This window comes from Ostrinia furnacalis, unplaced genomic scaffold (genome assembly GCF_004193835.3).
Source record: "Ostrinia furnacalis isolate ACB-3 unplaced genomic scaffold, ASM419383v2 OfSCF3116, whole genome shotgun sequence".
Taxonomy (NCBI): Eukaryota; Metazoa; Arthropoda; class Insecta; order Lepidoptera; family Crambidae; genus Ostrinia; species Ostrinia furnacalis.
This window is the reverse complement of record NW_021133355.1, coordinates 122,080-139,767: the sequence shown is the minus strand read 5'-3', so window position 1 is coordinate 139,767 and position 17,688 is coordinate 122,080. Positions and strand designations below refer to the sequence as shown.

Below are 17,688 nucleotides of genomic sequence, written 5' to 3'. Positions count from 1 at the left end.
AATGTACAATAAACATAGCAAATAGAAANAGTGGGATAGCGGCCGGGAGTGGGTGCTCAGTAACAGCCTGACCAATATAATCAGACCCGATCCTTTTGCTTCGGAAAATAATTTAATGTTTTTTTGTAATAAATACAAAATTGGGTGTTTTTGACAAATGTTTATAGTGGTTCTTAGAAAACTTGTAATATTTCCTGATTTATTTGGCTTATTATTTAATTAAAAACAATAATAAAATTCGTTATTAAAATTTCTTAGCGAATAGAGTCACTTCTCAAACGTCGTGGGTTCGAGAGAGGCAGTTCGATTTTTTCAAGTTGTTTATTAAAATAATAAAATTATAGTTTTGGTTAGTAGTATACTCGTTTATGTGTGTATACTTAGTATCTTATTATTGTAGTATTAGCGTAGGTGTCGTAAGAGTTTGTTTGGATACTATTTGTGTCTTATCTTCTGCAGTAAAAATAGTAGCTGGTAATTCGGAATTGTCATTAGTCTTAAATAAATTAGGACAGAGTTTGGAACAGCTAAGTGCAATAGATACAGTGTTATATTTGGAGCACTAATTAGGTATAAGCATACTCGTAATTATATGCCTAATTTGTAATTTGTAAGCATCATTGCCTTTTGTTTTTCTTGTGTTAAATCAACTTTAGGTAGGTACATGAAACTAAGCAAGTTACATTATTGTTCGTTCGTTCGTTTCAGCCAAATGACGTCCACTGCTGGACAAAGACCTCCCTCAAAGTTTTCTGCACTGCCCGCATCCAGGCTCTTTCCGCGACCTTTACCAGATCGTCGGTCCATTTAGTAGGATTAGATTATTGTAAACAGCTAAAAAAAATCCTTGTGCTTTTGACGAAATTTTAGTGCGATTAAGAGGCAGGCGAATAGTCGTTGTGGAACTAAATAGTAGACCGTTCATTGTGGAAAACCTTGGGGGAGGCCTTTGTCCAGCAGGCAGTGGACGTCATTTGGCTGAAACGAACGAACGAACTAAATAGTCGACCAATTTATAAATTGCCTACTTGTAAGCTATATTTCGTAGATAAGTGATGGTAAAATTAAACCCCATATTCGGAGTTAGGGAACGGGTGTTGAAAATAAAATAATACGCATTATTTCTTATTAATTTATTTGAGAGTTGACTTCGAGATTTATTACAATTGTAGTGACTATCGTGCATCTAAAACTAATTCGATGCTGTATGCGCCCACAGGCGCTCAAACATCGGTGTTTCTTGCCTCGTGCGTTACTTATTTGGTCAAATAGCCCTATCGTGTACAGTATTTAAATCGTCACACTTTTGATCACAATCTATGACTACCATTGTACCATTCCAATGTAACTGTATTTACTGAGCCTCTGCCTGCCTCTGAGGAAGCTCTGCCTCTTTTTCCTTCATTTCGGATTCCACGGGTTTCTCTGGTGCGTCCAGTTTCAATACTGGTTGTTCGACTGCTTCTTCTTTCTTTTCGGACTCGGACATGATGAGTTCGGGCACTTGCAGGGGCTTGGCGTCGTCCACAGCTGGCTCGGGTATTGCAGATCTTTCTTGTGGCACCTCAGGCTTTACAACTTCAGGGACAACTACCTTCTGCAAAGAGAAAACGTAGTAAGGTTTTACGTATTAGTAATGTTTGTAAGAAAAATGAATGCAAGAAAATTGTGAAATTCAAAATATAGATTTTGAACTGCAGAAACTTCAAAACATTCATGTTATGTACCAAAAGTAAAAGTGGAAAACTTTATCCAATATTTTTTTTTGCCATGTGGAAATTACCACCTTGCTAGTTAGGTAATGTAACATTTGATTCTTTCTTGAAATAAATACCTCAACAGGGCTTTCGACTTTCTTCACGTTATCGACAACGACGCCAGCGCTCTTCTCGATGACGTCGATTTTCTTGCCCTCTTCATAATTGGGGTCAGCGATAGGGTCGGGCAAGACGGTGCAGTCAGCCTGGTTGGTCTTGACGAAGAAGGCTCTGGAGATCTTGAAGCGGTCGAGAACGGCGTAGGCCTTCTGCATCGTCATGAGCGATGGGAGCCTGTCGCGGGTCAGCAGCCAAGCACTCTCTGTAATGATGATCAATATTTTAGTTTTGTTCCCTGACTGAATGCTGTAGTATCTGAAATTTGTAGCAACATGTGTAACATTGTTATTAATTTCACGCGCTGGGTTTACATCTGTTTCCATCTCAGAGTCAAAAGTTTTAGGTTATTTAAGCATTGGTCCATGATCCATTCTAACTGAAATATTAATCAAAAGTAAACCGTGGTCTAGTTAGATGCAAATGAATTTAGATGCAGCATTCTATAGACTGTCTTTTGTGGAAAATAATAAGATTTAAACTGAAAATTAAGCTGTTGTATGGTATCAATAATAATGAAGTCCTCACGTGTATGAACGGGCCCAAGACCGCTGCAGGACCACATGACGGCGTAGCTGTCGTAGTCAGTATCCAGGATGCTATACTCATAGTCGTAGGGCAGGGGCAGAGAGGAGTACTTCACCATGAAGCGGCCCTCGCCCTCGCGGCCCACCATTTGGATGTGTCCCTCCATCAGTCTCTTCAAGCCAGTGCTGTGGCAAGACAAAGATTTATTAATTTTATATTTAGACAGTCTTTTCAGTGCATTTTATTTTAATTCTGCAATGAATTATTCAACAAACTCTTTAAAAAAGATTATAGGCGGTGTAACCCGTAATAAACTAAGGCTAAGTTGCACCACCTCAACTTCAACCGTAACTGTAACTAAACCTGCTAAAACTAAAGCTTTTGCCTGGAGTTTGGCAGAATTTAAGCAGTTTGTTATTTTTGCAACCCGAGGTTTGTTGATCACAGCTGCTGTTATGAAAGTGAAATGTCATTAAACTACCTACTTATTGCTTTTGTATTTTCAAGTTTAAGGGCCATAAACTTGCGCGGGTGCACGGATGCCCTAAAAGATTTTGTAAATTTTCTAGAAATTTTTAAAATGATAATCGAAACTCAAACCCTTGACTATACTAACATGTAGTTGGTGATTTCGTTGGAGACCAGGATCCTGCCCTCAGGGGTGCTGATGTAGTTGGTGGCAACGCATCGGGTGCCCAGCTCGCTGACGGTGAAGTACCGCTCCACTTCGAACCATGTCCCGAGGAAGCGGTTCATGTTGAAGTTCACCATAGGCTGTGGAAAGAATTTGCTGTTGGTAAGGGGGCTTAAAAATACAAAACAAATTGGGACAATTTGTACGATATCTCCTTTGTGGCCTATATTAATTTGATCTTTCTAACATCTACTCGAATTTTCTTGATGAATTTTCTATAATAAAATATCATAATCTGTCCGTATGCTAGGCACAGTAGCGACTGAGCTGGTAGATACTGATCTACCATTGTTTTTCTTTTATACGTTACTGTAACTTACTGTGTCAATAAAGTCTTTCCTATTTTTATTCTAGTATTTCTATTTTAATTTCGGACAGATGCTCGTAACAAATATCTACCTAAAATGGCTTAATTCATAAAATTGACAAATTATTTGATGCTTATAGGAAATATAATGCAGATTCGGGCTCTCTTCGTCAACTCGATAACCCAACGTCCGTTTTTGCAATAATCATATGCTACCGATTAATACCGATGGCCCAGATGATCATGAATGATTGAAAGCGAGAGTGGCCCGGTGGTCCGTGTTAATGACCCGCGACCGGTCTGCGTTGTCTCTGCGCCCGCGCAACTCGTAATAAGTTATACAACCGCCGTAACAACGGTCAAGGTGGTTCAAGGCTGCTCATTACGTCTCGATATGCATCGATATTATAATTGCACGGGATTATTAGCTATCTTATTTCTTTTGTTTTTGAAATTTTGAAAGAAATTTCTGATTGTAAGCGTCTATGGTCTTGTATAAACAAAACACATCAATTCAGTTCACACATCCAACTCCAACTCTGATTGGCTTTGTCAGTTAATTTTATGAACTTAGGTTACTCTCTTCATTAGCTTGTCTAGGTTTATACCTTGTGTTGATGGCGACAGGTATAGACAGGAGATTTCTAGTGGCGATTCTATTGCTAATAACAGTGTGGTATCAAACTGTTAGGGCAACTTTTGGGACTCGAAAAGAAAACTTTACTCAAATAAATGTACCTTATTCTAATTGCCACCGGCAATCCGGTAACTTATTTATTGCTTCATTTGCAATAACGGTGGCATCTAAGTTTCAGAAGCATATCACCCTCCTATTTTATGAATTTTGAGATATTACTGCTCAATAAATGACCCTTTGACGAATTTAAGAGCAAAAAATTGAAAAGATATCAATTTTTATCACGTCGTATGTGATATTGGATAAAGACTTGACTTGTAATTTAGACAGCTGTCCATTTTCGATTCATCCCAAAACACAATAAAATGTACAATAAACAGCAAATAGAAGNAATAGAAATTCTAGAAAAGTATTTTATTTGATAATAGAAATAAGTAATTAAGCACTCACCTGAAAGTCTGGGCACCATCCCAGCGAGGGGATTTGTGCAGACGCACTGGCTAGCAGGCAGAGAACGGACAACCGCCACATGGTGATCTCTGGAGGGCTGACGACACGGGAATGCTCACACGGCTCCCGACTCCCGCTTATAAACCCTCGTCGTGCAACCGGTCCTGCACACCTTAGGGACTTTATCTAGCGAACCTAGGCTGATTTATTATGGCCGTCAAACCCGTAATGAATTTTGCAGGCCTTGTTAGGAGCGCGCATGTGTGCGTTAATGGGACGCTTTGTTTGGTGGGAAGTTTTTCTGGATGTGTATGATATTTGCTGGGCGTTTCAGTGTTAGGTTTACGTGGGACGTGATGTTTGTGGGGAAATTAGCACCAGGATTTACTGTAATTAACACCAGTTAAAGTTGTAGACAGGGTAATTTATTTACACATTTTATGAGATGTTCTTCTCGTTAGCTTAAGATGTTTCAGATGCGATGTAATATTCGTTACACAGTATTGTTTTTGCACAAAATGTATTTGTGTTTTATGATATGTGGCAAATAAACAATTTTTAAATAGGTATCAGCTTAAAAGTTTCATTTGTCTGTCCATGCACTGATTTCAGAATTTGCTAAGGACTTTCATACGTCTTGAGAACACATGAATACATTCTATGTTCTCGGTGACGTGATATCCTTACAAGTAACACAAATTATTTACTATACCAATAATACAAATACATTATTCAACTATTCAACTTATATTAATGGATAATCACAAATTAAAACTGGCACTATTGTGTGCTTATTTAAGGCTTACACATTATGCAACTTCTCATTACTTTTTTTCAGTTTGAATGAAATTGATCTAGACATCTACGTACTTTATTTGATTAATAATTCCGTTGAAATGAAACGAAATCAAATGGTATAAGTTTAGATACCGGAGTCTAGGCATCTCTGACAGACGATTTGAAATAAGCAAACAGGTGTTAAGCATTCGAAGTGTTCCGTAGCGTATGTAGTGTATCCCAAATCATTCTTCATAGCATAGCCGTCTAGAAACTTTTCACAGACATACATAATCGCAATTAGTTATTTCTACATAATGGTTAACGCAAGCAAGAGTGGAATGTTCCCAGCTCGCCTCCGTAAATGGCAAGGCAAAAAGATGTAGGTCCCCATCTGCCCACTTACCGGTTCCCCGGGTTGCCATTTTATTTTCTACCTTTTCTATTTTTATACCGCTGCAAGAACTAAATTGCTTGCCTAGCCCGCACTTGTAATTTACTTTGTATGTATCTAATTATGGTTATGTCTATTTTTGAAAGCATCTATGCTGCCCTATATAGGAATGGATTGTTTTAGGGATTCGTCTTGCTTACGTTCAATTTAGAACTTTTCTGGATCTTTGCTAAACTCTATTATATTTGCTTTAACTCTATGCTGTGCTCGTAATTTATAATACTTATTGCTTACTAATATAAATCTGCAGTAGTAACAGCATATAATTTGTGTCGGTTGCTATGACATTTATGACAGTTCTCAGCTAGTAGAAGATTAGATACTAATCTTATGTCACCTTGTCAATTTTTGCTTACACCGTAACAAAATTAATGTTTATATTAAAGAGTAAACAGTAATTATATGGTAATAATATAATTATTTTGATTACCAGCGCATGTACTATCTCGTAGCCATGTCATCATCATCATCAACAGCCCTTTACAGTCCACTACTGGACTATGAGCCTCCTCCACTACAGTGGAGGGTTTTGCCATAATCCCCACGCTTGGCAGGCGGGTCTTCCCGCGGGTGTCGTAAGAGGCGACTTAGGGACTACACATCAAACAGAGAACGGGCAGCAGCGCTCTCTGACAAATATCAATCTTTTAAACTGCGATCTCCAACCCGTAGCCATGTGTTTAGTTATAATTTTCAGTATCAAAAGAGCTTGTTTCTTCGTAGAACGATTTTCCATTTAAGTACTTGGGTTTTATTAGAGGCGATCATATTTGAATTCTTGCCAGCAATAAAAACTCTAGGAATCGCAGAGGCGATGATAGCATTAACATACCTATTTGCTGGTGTAAGACTGAAATGGGCATGGCTGTTTAAGTAAGTACTAAAGCGATGCGCTAACGGTGTTGTTTCTATGCACATTGCTAAGATGCAGGCGTTTCTTGACTTTTAGTCGCCTTTTGGTAAAGTTGATCTATTTGCGTAAATATCTTATTTCTTTTGAGATTTTATTGAATTATTGTTAATGATTACTTTACCACATTTTTACCCGACTGCGCCAGAACATTATAGGTTCTTTTTTAAACTCATAGTAACGTCTCTTACACTTTTTACACTTGTCTATAGAAACTAGATTATTTTGATTTTGATAAAATTACAAGTATCATAATTTCACATTTCACTACGTGTTCTCAACTTCTTGCAGTCGAAACATTTTGTAAATAGATGATGTCTTTATCGTTTCTGTAAGCGTTGAAAAATGTAGAAAGCATCGTGTCTAGATTTTTGCGATGGTAAGATAGCGTTGCTAAGTGTCTACAAATGGGAGGACATGTCCACTTGAATAGTTAAACCTAGACTTGTTTTTAGTTTCACGGTAGAGGCAGTTTGAAGAATTTAAGCACTAGAAAATAATATGATTGTTGAAGATAAGAAATAATGAAATCTCGACAGTTTTCTAATAAAAATAAACAGCCTTTTTAGTAGGTTTGGACTTTTCTTTATTATGAGTATGTATAACTAGGTATAACTACTAGATATCATTTCTATTTATTTTAACCGGCAGACAGTAGTGACTTAGTTTGTTGCGGCGTTTTTTCTCAGCACTTGTCAAATGTTGGTCTCGAAGCGCTTGTAGGGCAAAAAGATTATGAGACATGAATGTGAAAGCTCCATAAGAGCAAAACTTTAAAGATTCTATTAGTCTTTTATTTTTATTGTAATATTTGACGATTTGTAAGCACTATTTTTAATAGTCTATACAAATAAAGGAATTTTGTTTTTGAACTAGACTTTAGGAACGCATTACAGTTTAAGTCGATGCATTTTTTGGGGTTCCGTAGTCCTGACAAGGAACCCTTATAGTTTCGATATGTCTGTCTGTCTGACCGAGGTTTTGCTTGGAAACTATTGGCACTAGGGAGCTGTAATTTTGTGGAGGTATGTATATTAATGACGCCGCCAAAAGGGTAAAATAAAATTTTGAAAAAAAAAAAATATTTGGGTAGAACTGCCTACATGAAAGTAGGGATTTTTTCATCTTCTACCTCATCGTGTGGGATATCGTTGGATAGAAATGGCTTAGGGGTTTCTAAGACTATTTTTCCATTTAGCGATCTGTTTGCAAATTATTAAAGTATAAAGTGCCAATTTTTGATCGAGTAGGGCGTCCCCCGCCTCTAAAAACTAAACTGTTGGCTTGAAAAATCTGGAAAAATTCTTAATAATACTGCTTTTCATGAACTTTCAAAGAAAACTATAACGGTTAAGATACATCAGTTAGTTTAAGAGTAATAGTCATTTCACTCATGTATTATAAAAACGTAACCAGTAAAAAATCCTTAGAAGAAAATATGAAAAGTGAGTTTGTTTAGATGAAGTAATTGCTTGCTTCTGAAATACATTGTGGTAACGACGGACAACTACGGAACCCTACACTGCGCGTGGCCAATTTTTCTCAGTAGCATTCCTTGTAATTGTTACTAATCATAGCCATGTTCCAATATTTCAGAACATGTACAGTAGAGTGCAAAACATATTTAAAAGCAGCGTTTTCATGAATATTTAACGCGGGTTTTTGCTTACTAAAAATAGACAGTCTGCTCGACAATGGTCTAAATAATAACATTATAACCTGTAGCACAGATAATATCCTGTAGTTTTTAAGTTTATTAAGAGTGTCATGGTGTGATCGAAGTCAAATTAGTACTTTTGATTTGGGAAAATCGGGACAAAGCTAATTTTATCTTGGGTGCGCTTTTAAATCTCTTGCTGTACTTCAGAATTCAATCAATATGACGGCCTTCATATACCGCTGTGTTACTTTGTATACTATTTGTATTTACCTGCTATTTTATTTAGTAAATATTTAGTTATTGCCACTTGACAAAAAATACGTGATTTTAATTGGGTAAGTATATCACGTATCGACACGGACAGCATGTCAAGCTATCCAATTTTGAAGAATACCATGGCCACGGTAATACTATCTATACAGTATTCCAACTCGGCCATAATTTTTGAAAAAAATGTCAACAGCCCCGCGGTACGTCACGGTATGACAACATGCGATAGGGCTGCTTACCTACAGTACCCATTCTAATTCTACTTAGAATTTCTATTTAGTTTTGTGATTGTAATTTTTTTTTATTTACGGCTGATTTTTCAATCGTCAGATATATTTTAACTGAAGAATAACCTTGTCATTTTGACATATTTCCCATACTAAAACTGTCATTGTGCCAAAATTATTCTTCAGTTAAAAGTTATCCGAGGATTGAAAAACCAGCCCTTAGACAAACAAAATACTTTGTGAATGGAATAGGATAAAAATGCGTGTTGTTTTGTGATTAAATCTACTAATTAAAAAAAATATACTAAAATAATTTTGAATCTACTAATCATAATGAGTACTTAATGACCTGTTACTTTAATTTCAGGCGGGCGAAATCGTTGGCAAAAAATGGTTTTATACAATATAAAATTTTCATTTCAAATCAAACTGACTGAAAATGACAATTTCTGACAGTTAATGACTAGTTTTTGACAAAGATCGTAAATGACGGTCAGTCAAATTCAATCACCTTAAGTCATTTTCAACACTATTACGTGCTCTGTGACTAGACCATCGACGTCCGTTCGGCACATTCACGACACCCCTAACTTTTGGATTTCGACCACGTCCCGAGATTTGAAATTCGAAGGAAAGCTCGCGTTTCGTCGGTTTATATGAAGTTACAATACTGTATGATATTATTACCGTGCCATGGCCATGGTGACTAATACTTGAACTGGTGATAGACTCACTAGATTTCCTAATCTAAATCTATTCCATTGGAAAGAGACACTCACAAAGTGAGCGCTCACTCTCGAAACGAATTTTTTTTTCTGAACTCCAGGACGGCAAGCGGAAACAAGGCGGCCAGTTCTTACGTTATAAGGATGTTCAGAAAAGACATACCGCCTCNATTGGGTATATCACGTATCGACACGGACAGCATGTCAGGCTATCCAATTTTGAAGAATACCATGGCCATGGTGACTAATACTTGAACTGATGATAGACTTAACGAAGTATAACTTTGTATAAAAGCCGAAGCAAAGTGGTTTTGGAATTAAAACTGCCACGTATATGACAGAGCATCAAAGTAAGCACCGGGGCACCTTATTTAGGGTGGATTCGACAAAACAAAAGTAAATATCAATCTCAGAATAAATCGTCAGTTTGACATTATTTCTAATGTACTGAAACTGTCAATGTGCCAGTACCTTTAGCATGAACAACTTTCGTCTTCGAATCGTTTGCGTATTCGATAAAATTCGACACTCAACCTTCGATTTAAACGATAACGTGACAATTTTGATTCTCAAATAAGTTTCGTGCAACCTTATACTACCTTTCTCATACAAGTTCACTTTGCGACATGTTCACAACGGCGCTGTTGTAGTTTTCGTACTAAAACTTTTGATGGCGATTCGAATAAACAAACGATTCGAACTCGAAAGTTTTTTGTGCTTGCCGTACAGCCTTGTGAACGTGTCGTAAAGTGAACTTAGTATGAGAAATGGTTGCACGAAACTTATTTTGAGTATCAAAATTGTCACATTATCGTTTAATTCGAAGGATTAATACTTGAGTATGGAATTTTGTCAAATACGCAAACGATTCGAAGACGAAAGTTGTTCATGCTAGAGGTAGTACAGGAGTTATTCTCAGATAAAAGTTTGGTCGAATCGGGCCTTAGTTGTAATAAGTGCTATATCGCTACAAAAATGGATAATCTAACGTGCTGTCGTCTACTTTCTAAGGGGTCTGGACATTAGATGGTCATGATGATTGTTTACTAATGATAGGAATAAAATGAAGAGATTGATGTTTATTTAAATGTAGGTAACGACACTCACCTGTCCAGTGTTTAGGTCACAGTGCCAGTCGCAGTGTCAACCGTACACGCAGATACGGCTTCCTTCTGACATCAAATTAACGTAATGAGATTTGAGTGGCTGATGCTGCCCTTGGATTTGTCTAAGTTGAAATATTTACTTACTTACGCGTGATGAAATAAGTATTTATGCGTGTAAGGTAATTTTTTTTTGACTAAAAAAGTTTTACATGTGCTAATTCGAAAATGACACATAATTTGACAGATTCTCGAAACAAGTACACAGAGTGTGCATTAAAATTCCCACTATAATTTAATGCTGACACAGCTAGTCTTATAGGATAGAAAGATACGGAAGCCTTAATCGAATCGAATATTTCTCTCCAATCTTTTTGTCTTACTCTTCTTCAAGCTTATCTAATGATATACTTTATGCAATGCAACTATATATTCCCTATGCAATGCAACTGTGCATTTGAATTACAGTTGCACATAACTTTAGATAGCGTCCGAATGTTTATTACATTGCTATCAATGGCCTTCAGCGTCTAAACTAGAAGCGTTAACTAAGATTGTTTTTAAGTTATACTAGTGGACCCCTGTGACTATGTCTGAAATATTTTTTTTATGGTTTTAAAATTAACCACCTCAAACACCATTAAACACTAATTTTTTACCAACAACTACCACTAAAACTATTCAATATTTTTTCTCTAGAGAAGAAAAACCAATGAGAGGACCAGCGTTCTTAGGTACCATGAGTGCGCTAGCGAGTGCGTCAAAAATCTATGATCATTTTAATCCTTGAAAGTAGACGCTAGGGGCGCTGTATCCGATGATCCGTGTGGTGGTTTACCTCCTGTCCCATCAAAAAAAAACAATCTGTCATACATTCAGATAGATTTGCGACCATACATTTCTGTTTCGTGATAGAAAGAAAGGCCCTAGCTTAGGGTATGGGTAGATTAGATGTAGGTAGTAGAGTCATTGGAAAGTAAAGATTTGTTTTAATCGTATTTGAAACAAGGTATATTTGGACTTATAAAATAACTATGCGTCAATGGGTAGCGCTAAAAAGATAGTCCCCTTACGCCCTCAAATATTATAATTGATTTATAAATTTTAACTGAAGCTTTCTGAAAATTACTCCCTTTAGATTTGTTTGTACCTATTCTCAATTTTCATGTAGCGAGGTGATTTATTATAGGGGTCTTCTTTTAGTCTAATTAGCCTTAATTTATCAGCCATAAAATAGGAGTAACTATCGGTACTTCTCTTTTAAGAACATGAAGGTCTGATTCAGTAGTACCCTTTTAGCTCTACGTTTTGGGATTATTACGTCTACTTCAATCCCTAATTTTTAAGCGACCTCTATGATAACTCTTAACAGGAATTTTGTTTTCATAAGGGTCACTAAAAATTTTGGGATTGATGGTGAGAAAACGGGCATCAAACACTTAAAAGTTCAATAAGAAAATTTATTAAGCTTGATGATTGCTTCAGCTTTATAGCCACTTTGATCAAGTGGTTACTTTTTGAAATGTTATGATAACGATATTAAATTCCTAAAGGTGTCTGAANCGTACTAGAGGTACCGTACAGCCTTGTGAACGTGTCGTAAAGTGAACTTAGTATGAGAAATGGTTGCACGAAACTTATTTTGAGTATCAAAATTGTCACATTATCGTTTAATTCGAAGGATTAATACTTGAGTATGGAATTTTGTCAAATACGCAAACGATTCGAAGACGAAAGTTGTTCAAGCTAGAGGTAGTACAGGAGTTATTCTCAGATAAAAGTTTGGTCGAATCGGGCCTTAGTTGTAATAAGTGCTATATCGCTACAAAAATGGATAATGTAACGTGCTGTCGTCTACTTTCTAAGGGGTCTGGACATTAGATGGTCATGATGATTGTTTACTAATGATAGGAATAAAATGAAGAGATTGATGTTTATTTAAATGTAGGTAACGACACTCACCTGTTCAGTGCTTAGGTCACAGTGCCAGTCGCAGTGTCAACCCCACACGCAGATACGGCTTCCTTCTGACATCAAATTAACGTAATGAGATTTGAGGGGCTGATGCTGCCCTTGGATTTGTCTAAGTTGAAATATTTACTTACTTACGCGTGATGAAATAAGTATTTATGCGTGTAAGGTAAATTTTTTTTGACTAAAAAAGTTTTGCATGTGCTAATTCGAAAATGACACATAATTTGACAGATTCTCGAAACAAGTACACAGAGTGTGCATTAAAATTCCCACTATAATTTAATGCTGACACAGCTAGTCTTATAGGATAGAAAGATACGGAACCCTTAATCGAAACCGACTCACACTTAGCCAGTTTTTTATTTTTCTCTCCAATCTTGGCTACTCTTCCTCAAGCTTATCTAATGATACACTTTATATTCCCCATGCAATGCAACTGTGCATTTGAATTACAGTTGCACATAACTTTAGATAGCGTCCGAATGTTTATTACATTGTTATCATTGGCCTTCAGCGTCTAGACTAGAAGCGTTAACTAGGATTGTTTTTAAGTTATACTAGTGGACGCCTGTGACTATGTCTGAAATATTTTTTTATGGTTTTAAAATTAACCACCTCAAACATCATACAACACTTATTTTTTGCCAATACCTACCACTAAAAATATTCAACATTTTTCCCTAGAGAAGAAAAACTAATGAGAGGACCAGCGTTCTTAGGTACCTACCATGAGTGCGCTAGCGAGTGCGTCAAAAATCTATGCACATTTTAATCCTTGAAAGTAGACGCTAGGGGCGCTGTATCCGATGATCTGTCTGTTCGTTTGCCTCCTGTCCCATTAAAAAACAATCTGTCATACATTCAGATAGATTTGCGACCATACATTTCTGTTTCGTGATAGAAAGAAAGGCCCTAGCTTAGGGTATGATAAGATAAGATTAGATGTAGTAGAGTCATTGGAAAGTAAAGATTTGTTTTAATCGTAGAGTTATTTGAAACATGCTATATTTGGACTTATAAAATAACTATGCGTCAATGGGTAGCGCTAAAAATATAGTCCACTTACGTCTTACGCCCTCAAATACTATTCGTTCGTTCGTTCGTTTCAGCCGAAAGACGTCCACTGCTGGACAAAAGCCTCCCCCAAGGATTTCCACGAAGACCGATCCTGGCAGGTGCTAAGAATCATCGAGTAACGACAAATATTACTATATTATTACTGATATTATAAATGCGAAAGTTTGGATGTCTGGATGGATGTTTGTTACTCTTTCACGACTACTCCCTTTAGATTTGTTTGTACCTATTCTCAATTCTCATGTACCGAGGTGATTTATTATAAGGGTCTTCTTTTAGTCTAATTAGCCGTAATTTATCAGTCATAAATTAGGATTAACTATCGTTACTTCTCTTTTAGAAACATGAAGGTTTCTCTAGTACCCTTTTAGCTCTACGTTTTTAGGATTATTACGTCCACTTCAATCCCTAATTTTTAAGCGACCTCTATGGTAACTCTTAACAGGAATTTTGTTTTCATAAGGGTCACTAAAAAATTAGGGATTGATGGTGAGAAAACGGGCACTAAACACTTAAAAGTTCAATAAGAAAATTTATTAAGCTTGACGATTGCTTCAGCTTTATAGCCACTTTGATCAAGTGGTTACTTTTTAAAATGTTATGATAACGATATTAAATTCCTAAAGGTGTCTGAATAAATAAACAAGTTTTGTGGGTAACTAAAATATTTTCGTTATTTAATTTACTACGGTAAGAACACATTTTTACAGAATGTTAATGTTCTAAACAGTATCTACAAAAAATTGTACACTAAGTGAAAACTTATAAAATAAATTTTAATTTACAATTAACAGAGAAAATCAATATTCAAGTTCAACAAGATAAAGTTAAGCTTTTTATAGTTAACTTATAAACTATTTATTATTTACATTAATTCTTAACAACGTCATGATTTAGAATAAAAGTAATTCGAATTAGTGCGTATTTTTTAGATTTACTTTTTTCGACTTCTCATCGCATATTACGAGCGTACAAAATGTAAAAGTTTAAAAATTTCTTAATAATAAGATATTTTTTTATTTGTTTGGCATCTAAAATTATTATGTTGCCACTAAGTTTCTGTAAAATTCCTCGAAATGAATGAGCAATGACAATCCGAAAAAAATAAACATGAAAATACAATTGAGTTATTTGCATTGATTTTAAGGCAATTTGGCTTACGCCGTAATATCACATTAATAAATGTACTCAAAGTGAATAAGACGACGCAAAAATATAATTATTTGTTCGAGTGTAAGATCTCCGTTGGTTTGTAGGCAGTATTTTCGGATACAATGGGTAAATTTTGTCATGCATCATTCCTTAACACTAAATTTTATTTACACGAAAAACACATCGAAAATGGAAAACGCGATGGAAGACTGCGTTCTCAGTGCCTACTTATAGTACAGACATTATCACATAAAATAATCTAATGTTACCACAAAATCACAATTCTTAAAATTAAATTGTTCCCCCATTTTTTAAAAATACGTCAAATACACGACGCCAAAAAAGTATCAGGTAGATAGGTAACATTCAAAGAAATTATATTAAAGCATTCGAATTTATATTTACTCTAAGTTTTGAACAAATTGTTGGTAACTTTAGTTTTTATCATCGAAATAGTATAAGAGTTAATAGCAAACATTGCATTGTAACAGATATCATTGCAAAACAATTAGAACCTATGCAAATGGTTCAATTATAATGGAATACATGCATGTATTATATCCCCGGACATGAAACAAAATGAGTATTACGGAAAAGCAAAATTTGTTCCAATCAACGTTACATGTTTGGAATAAATTTTACGTAAAGAAGCTCTCATCATAATATCAATGTTCTGTATAACTATCTCACATCCAGCCTTCATTATAAAAATAGTTTTAATATAACTGGCCACAATAAGTGTTCAAAAGTGACATCGAAAAATAATTCAAAATTTCATAAGGAAGCCATAGAGTTGTCCAAAAATATGTAAAGTGGTAATACTTAACAGTAAATTAATCCAAAAATAGATAAAGTATATTCAAGTTTCGTACGAATTGTTCGTAGTGGAATTATAAGAGTTGTTACAGAAAATAATGAGTTAGTAACTAGAGATGAGATTATAAATTGGTACCTAAGTTAAGTTTAACAAATCATAATCATTTCAGGTCCCTTTAATTTCTCTTAATTGTAACACCAAAACATCTTCAATGCTTTACAAATCTTTGGTGCTTCTACATTGCGAATAACAGTTCAAACGAATGAAAGGATTTAGAGACATAAATGTAAATATAATAAAACGAACACATTTTCATTAACTTTAGAATTACATAAATTGATAAAACCTAATATTGAGATTGTTTAGTGTCTTTAAAAAGCTGCGAAATTAAAGTCAGATAATACCACGTTGGAACAAGCAAGATGTTTGAGTAGAGGAGTATAAATCATATAATTGCTACGTACGTTTTCTATATTTTTAAATGGATAAAATATACAAAAATCTAAATAAATATTAAACTACCAATTAATCACTGTGGTTATTACAACAATTACGTATGTAGTGATATACCATTACTAGTTCCAATTCTGACTAGAATCATTGACTGCATACTTCCAGCAAAGAAAGTACGTAATCAATCCCAAAACCTATTCGAACGTCACCGAAGTTTCATCAAGATACTGATTTAAATTAGGAGGTAGTTTAGGTGACATGTATTTAGGCTTCGGCCTTTTTTCGCAACTTTTCATCGACAATTTGTGTCTATTTTCTATGCTTAAGGAATTAATGTGTCGGTGGCTTTTTAAATAATATTTACCCTAATGAAATACATCTTTCAAATAAATACTATCTTGGAAGTTATTGGTCCCGGATTATAATTTTTAAACAAATTATAACAATTTGGACCCATTCGGCAAACATGTGATTTTTAAATTAGTAATCAATATCGCACCCGCCGCTCCTGCGGATGATTCCCTATGAGTATCGCTCTGCGATCACATGTCTTAAAACTAGGCACTTACATTATAACCTTCTTACGAACATATCACAATTGAACTCTCAAATTGAGAGAAGTTTTCATAGTCCAAAGTTACGCGAGAGTGCGCGTCAAATAGGCGTGCGTCATTCATGCAGGTTTTTGCTGAGTAGCAAACTGTTGTGAGGCCCCGACAGATGCCTGATGAGCTCTGGAAGGGCCTCGAACGTGAGTTGGCAGAAACAGCAGTTGAAGCGACCGGGCGTGTTAGTCCGCCCGTCATTCTCGCTCGACGATATCACATTCCGATGCACCGAACAAAGATGTTTCAGCAGATGGGCCTTCTGTTTGAACATAGCGACGCACAGTCGACAGGCGAATGGTTTTTCGCCGGTGTGAACTCGAAGATGCGTCTTGAGATTCCACGACATACCGAATTGCTTTCCACAATACTCACAGCGGTATTCTCGCACTGGTGCCTGCTTGCTGGAGCCCTGGTCATGTTCTGATGACGGCGCTTCGTCAGCGCTCATTTGAGGCGGACACAGCCAGGGACTCCATGATCCAGCGCTGGGTGGTCTGTATTTGTGGTGTTCTTCGTGTGTCGCTGTGGGTGGAGTGGCACTTCGCTCCGGTAAGTACGGTGGAGCTGACGCACTCAGCGGGTGTAAGGCTGCGAGTCGCGCGCTCGCGACAGCGGCTGCGCCGGCGGGTCCTTGTGGGTACCGTAAGTTTGCAATTTCTTCCAAGTAACTCGGGGCAAACGATACAAATGGAGGGTTCTGGGACGGTGAATTATGGAAGCCGGGTCTTCGTTTTCTGTGAGGGGTGACAACATAGTTTTCGGGCGAGGTCTGAACAAGCGACATCAAATCCTGGTCAGGTGGTTTGAGATGTGCATAATCTTCTAATTTGACAGTCCGTAGATCTAACTCTGGGGGCTCTAAGTAATGTGATTTTCGCTTAGCTCTCTCAATTCCTCGGCCTAATCGATCATTTAGTAGTTGTCTTCTGTATACTGTTTCTTGTGGCTGATCATCTTGACTTGACGATGTAGACCTTCTCCGACCGATGTT

At 36.4% G+C, this 17,688-nt stretch overlaps 2 protein-coding genes and 1 long non-coding RNA gene across 4 annotated transcripts in view; 1 reads left to right on the top strand and 2 right to left on the bottom strand.

Annotated features, from left to right (window-relative positions):
• Positions 1-12,639, bottom strand: part of LOC114357268 (uncharacterized) — a 25,128-nt gene extending 12,489 nt beyond the window's left edge. Inside the window, exons 1-2 of one of the 2 annotated variants that reach the window (XM_028310796.1) lie at positions 12,579-12,639; positions 4,491-4,654 (exon numbers count right to left, since the gene is read on the bottom strand). In XM_028310796.1, the coding sequence (XP_028166597.1) occupies positions 4,491-4,571 (81 nt within the window). In that variant the 5' untranslated portion in view covers positions 4,572-4,654; positions 12,579-12,639. Of the gene's footprint in view, positions 1-4,490; positions 4,655-10,620; positions 10,684-12,578 lie in introns of those variants that run through there. The other variant, XM_028310798.1, reaches the window with a different exon arrangement.
• LOC114357269 (uncharacterized) lies at positions 12,091-15,057 on the top strand. Its single transcript, XR_003656287.1, has 2 exons — positions 12,091-12,169; positions 14,294-15,057. It is a non-coding gene; the product is annotated as an uncharacterized LOC114357269 (long non-coding RNA).
• The window catches only part of ken (zinc finger and BTB domain-containing ken and barbie protein), a 30,511-nt gene continuing 27,554 nt past the window's right edge, over positions 14,732-17,688 (bottom strand). The window contains exon 5 of the mRNA XM_028310795.1: positions 14,732-17,688. Within this exon, the coding sequence (XP_028166596.1) occupies positions 16,759-17,688 (930 nt within the window). The 3' untranslated portion in view covers positions 14,732-16,758.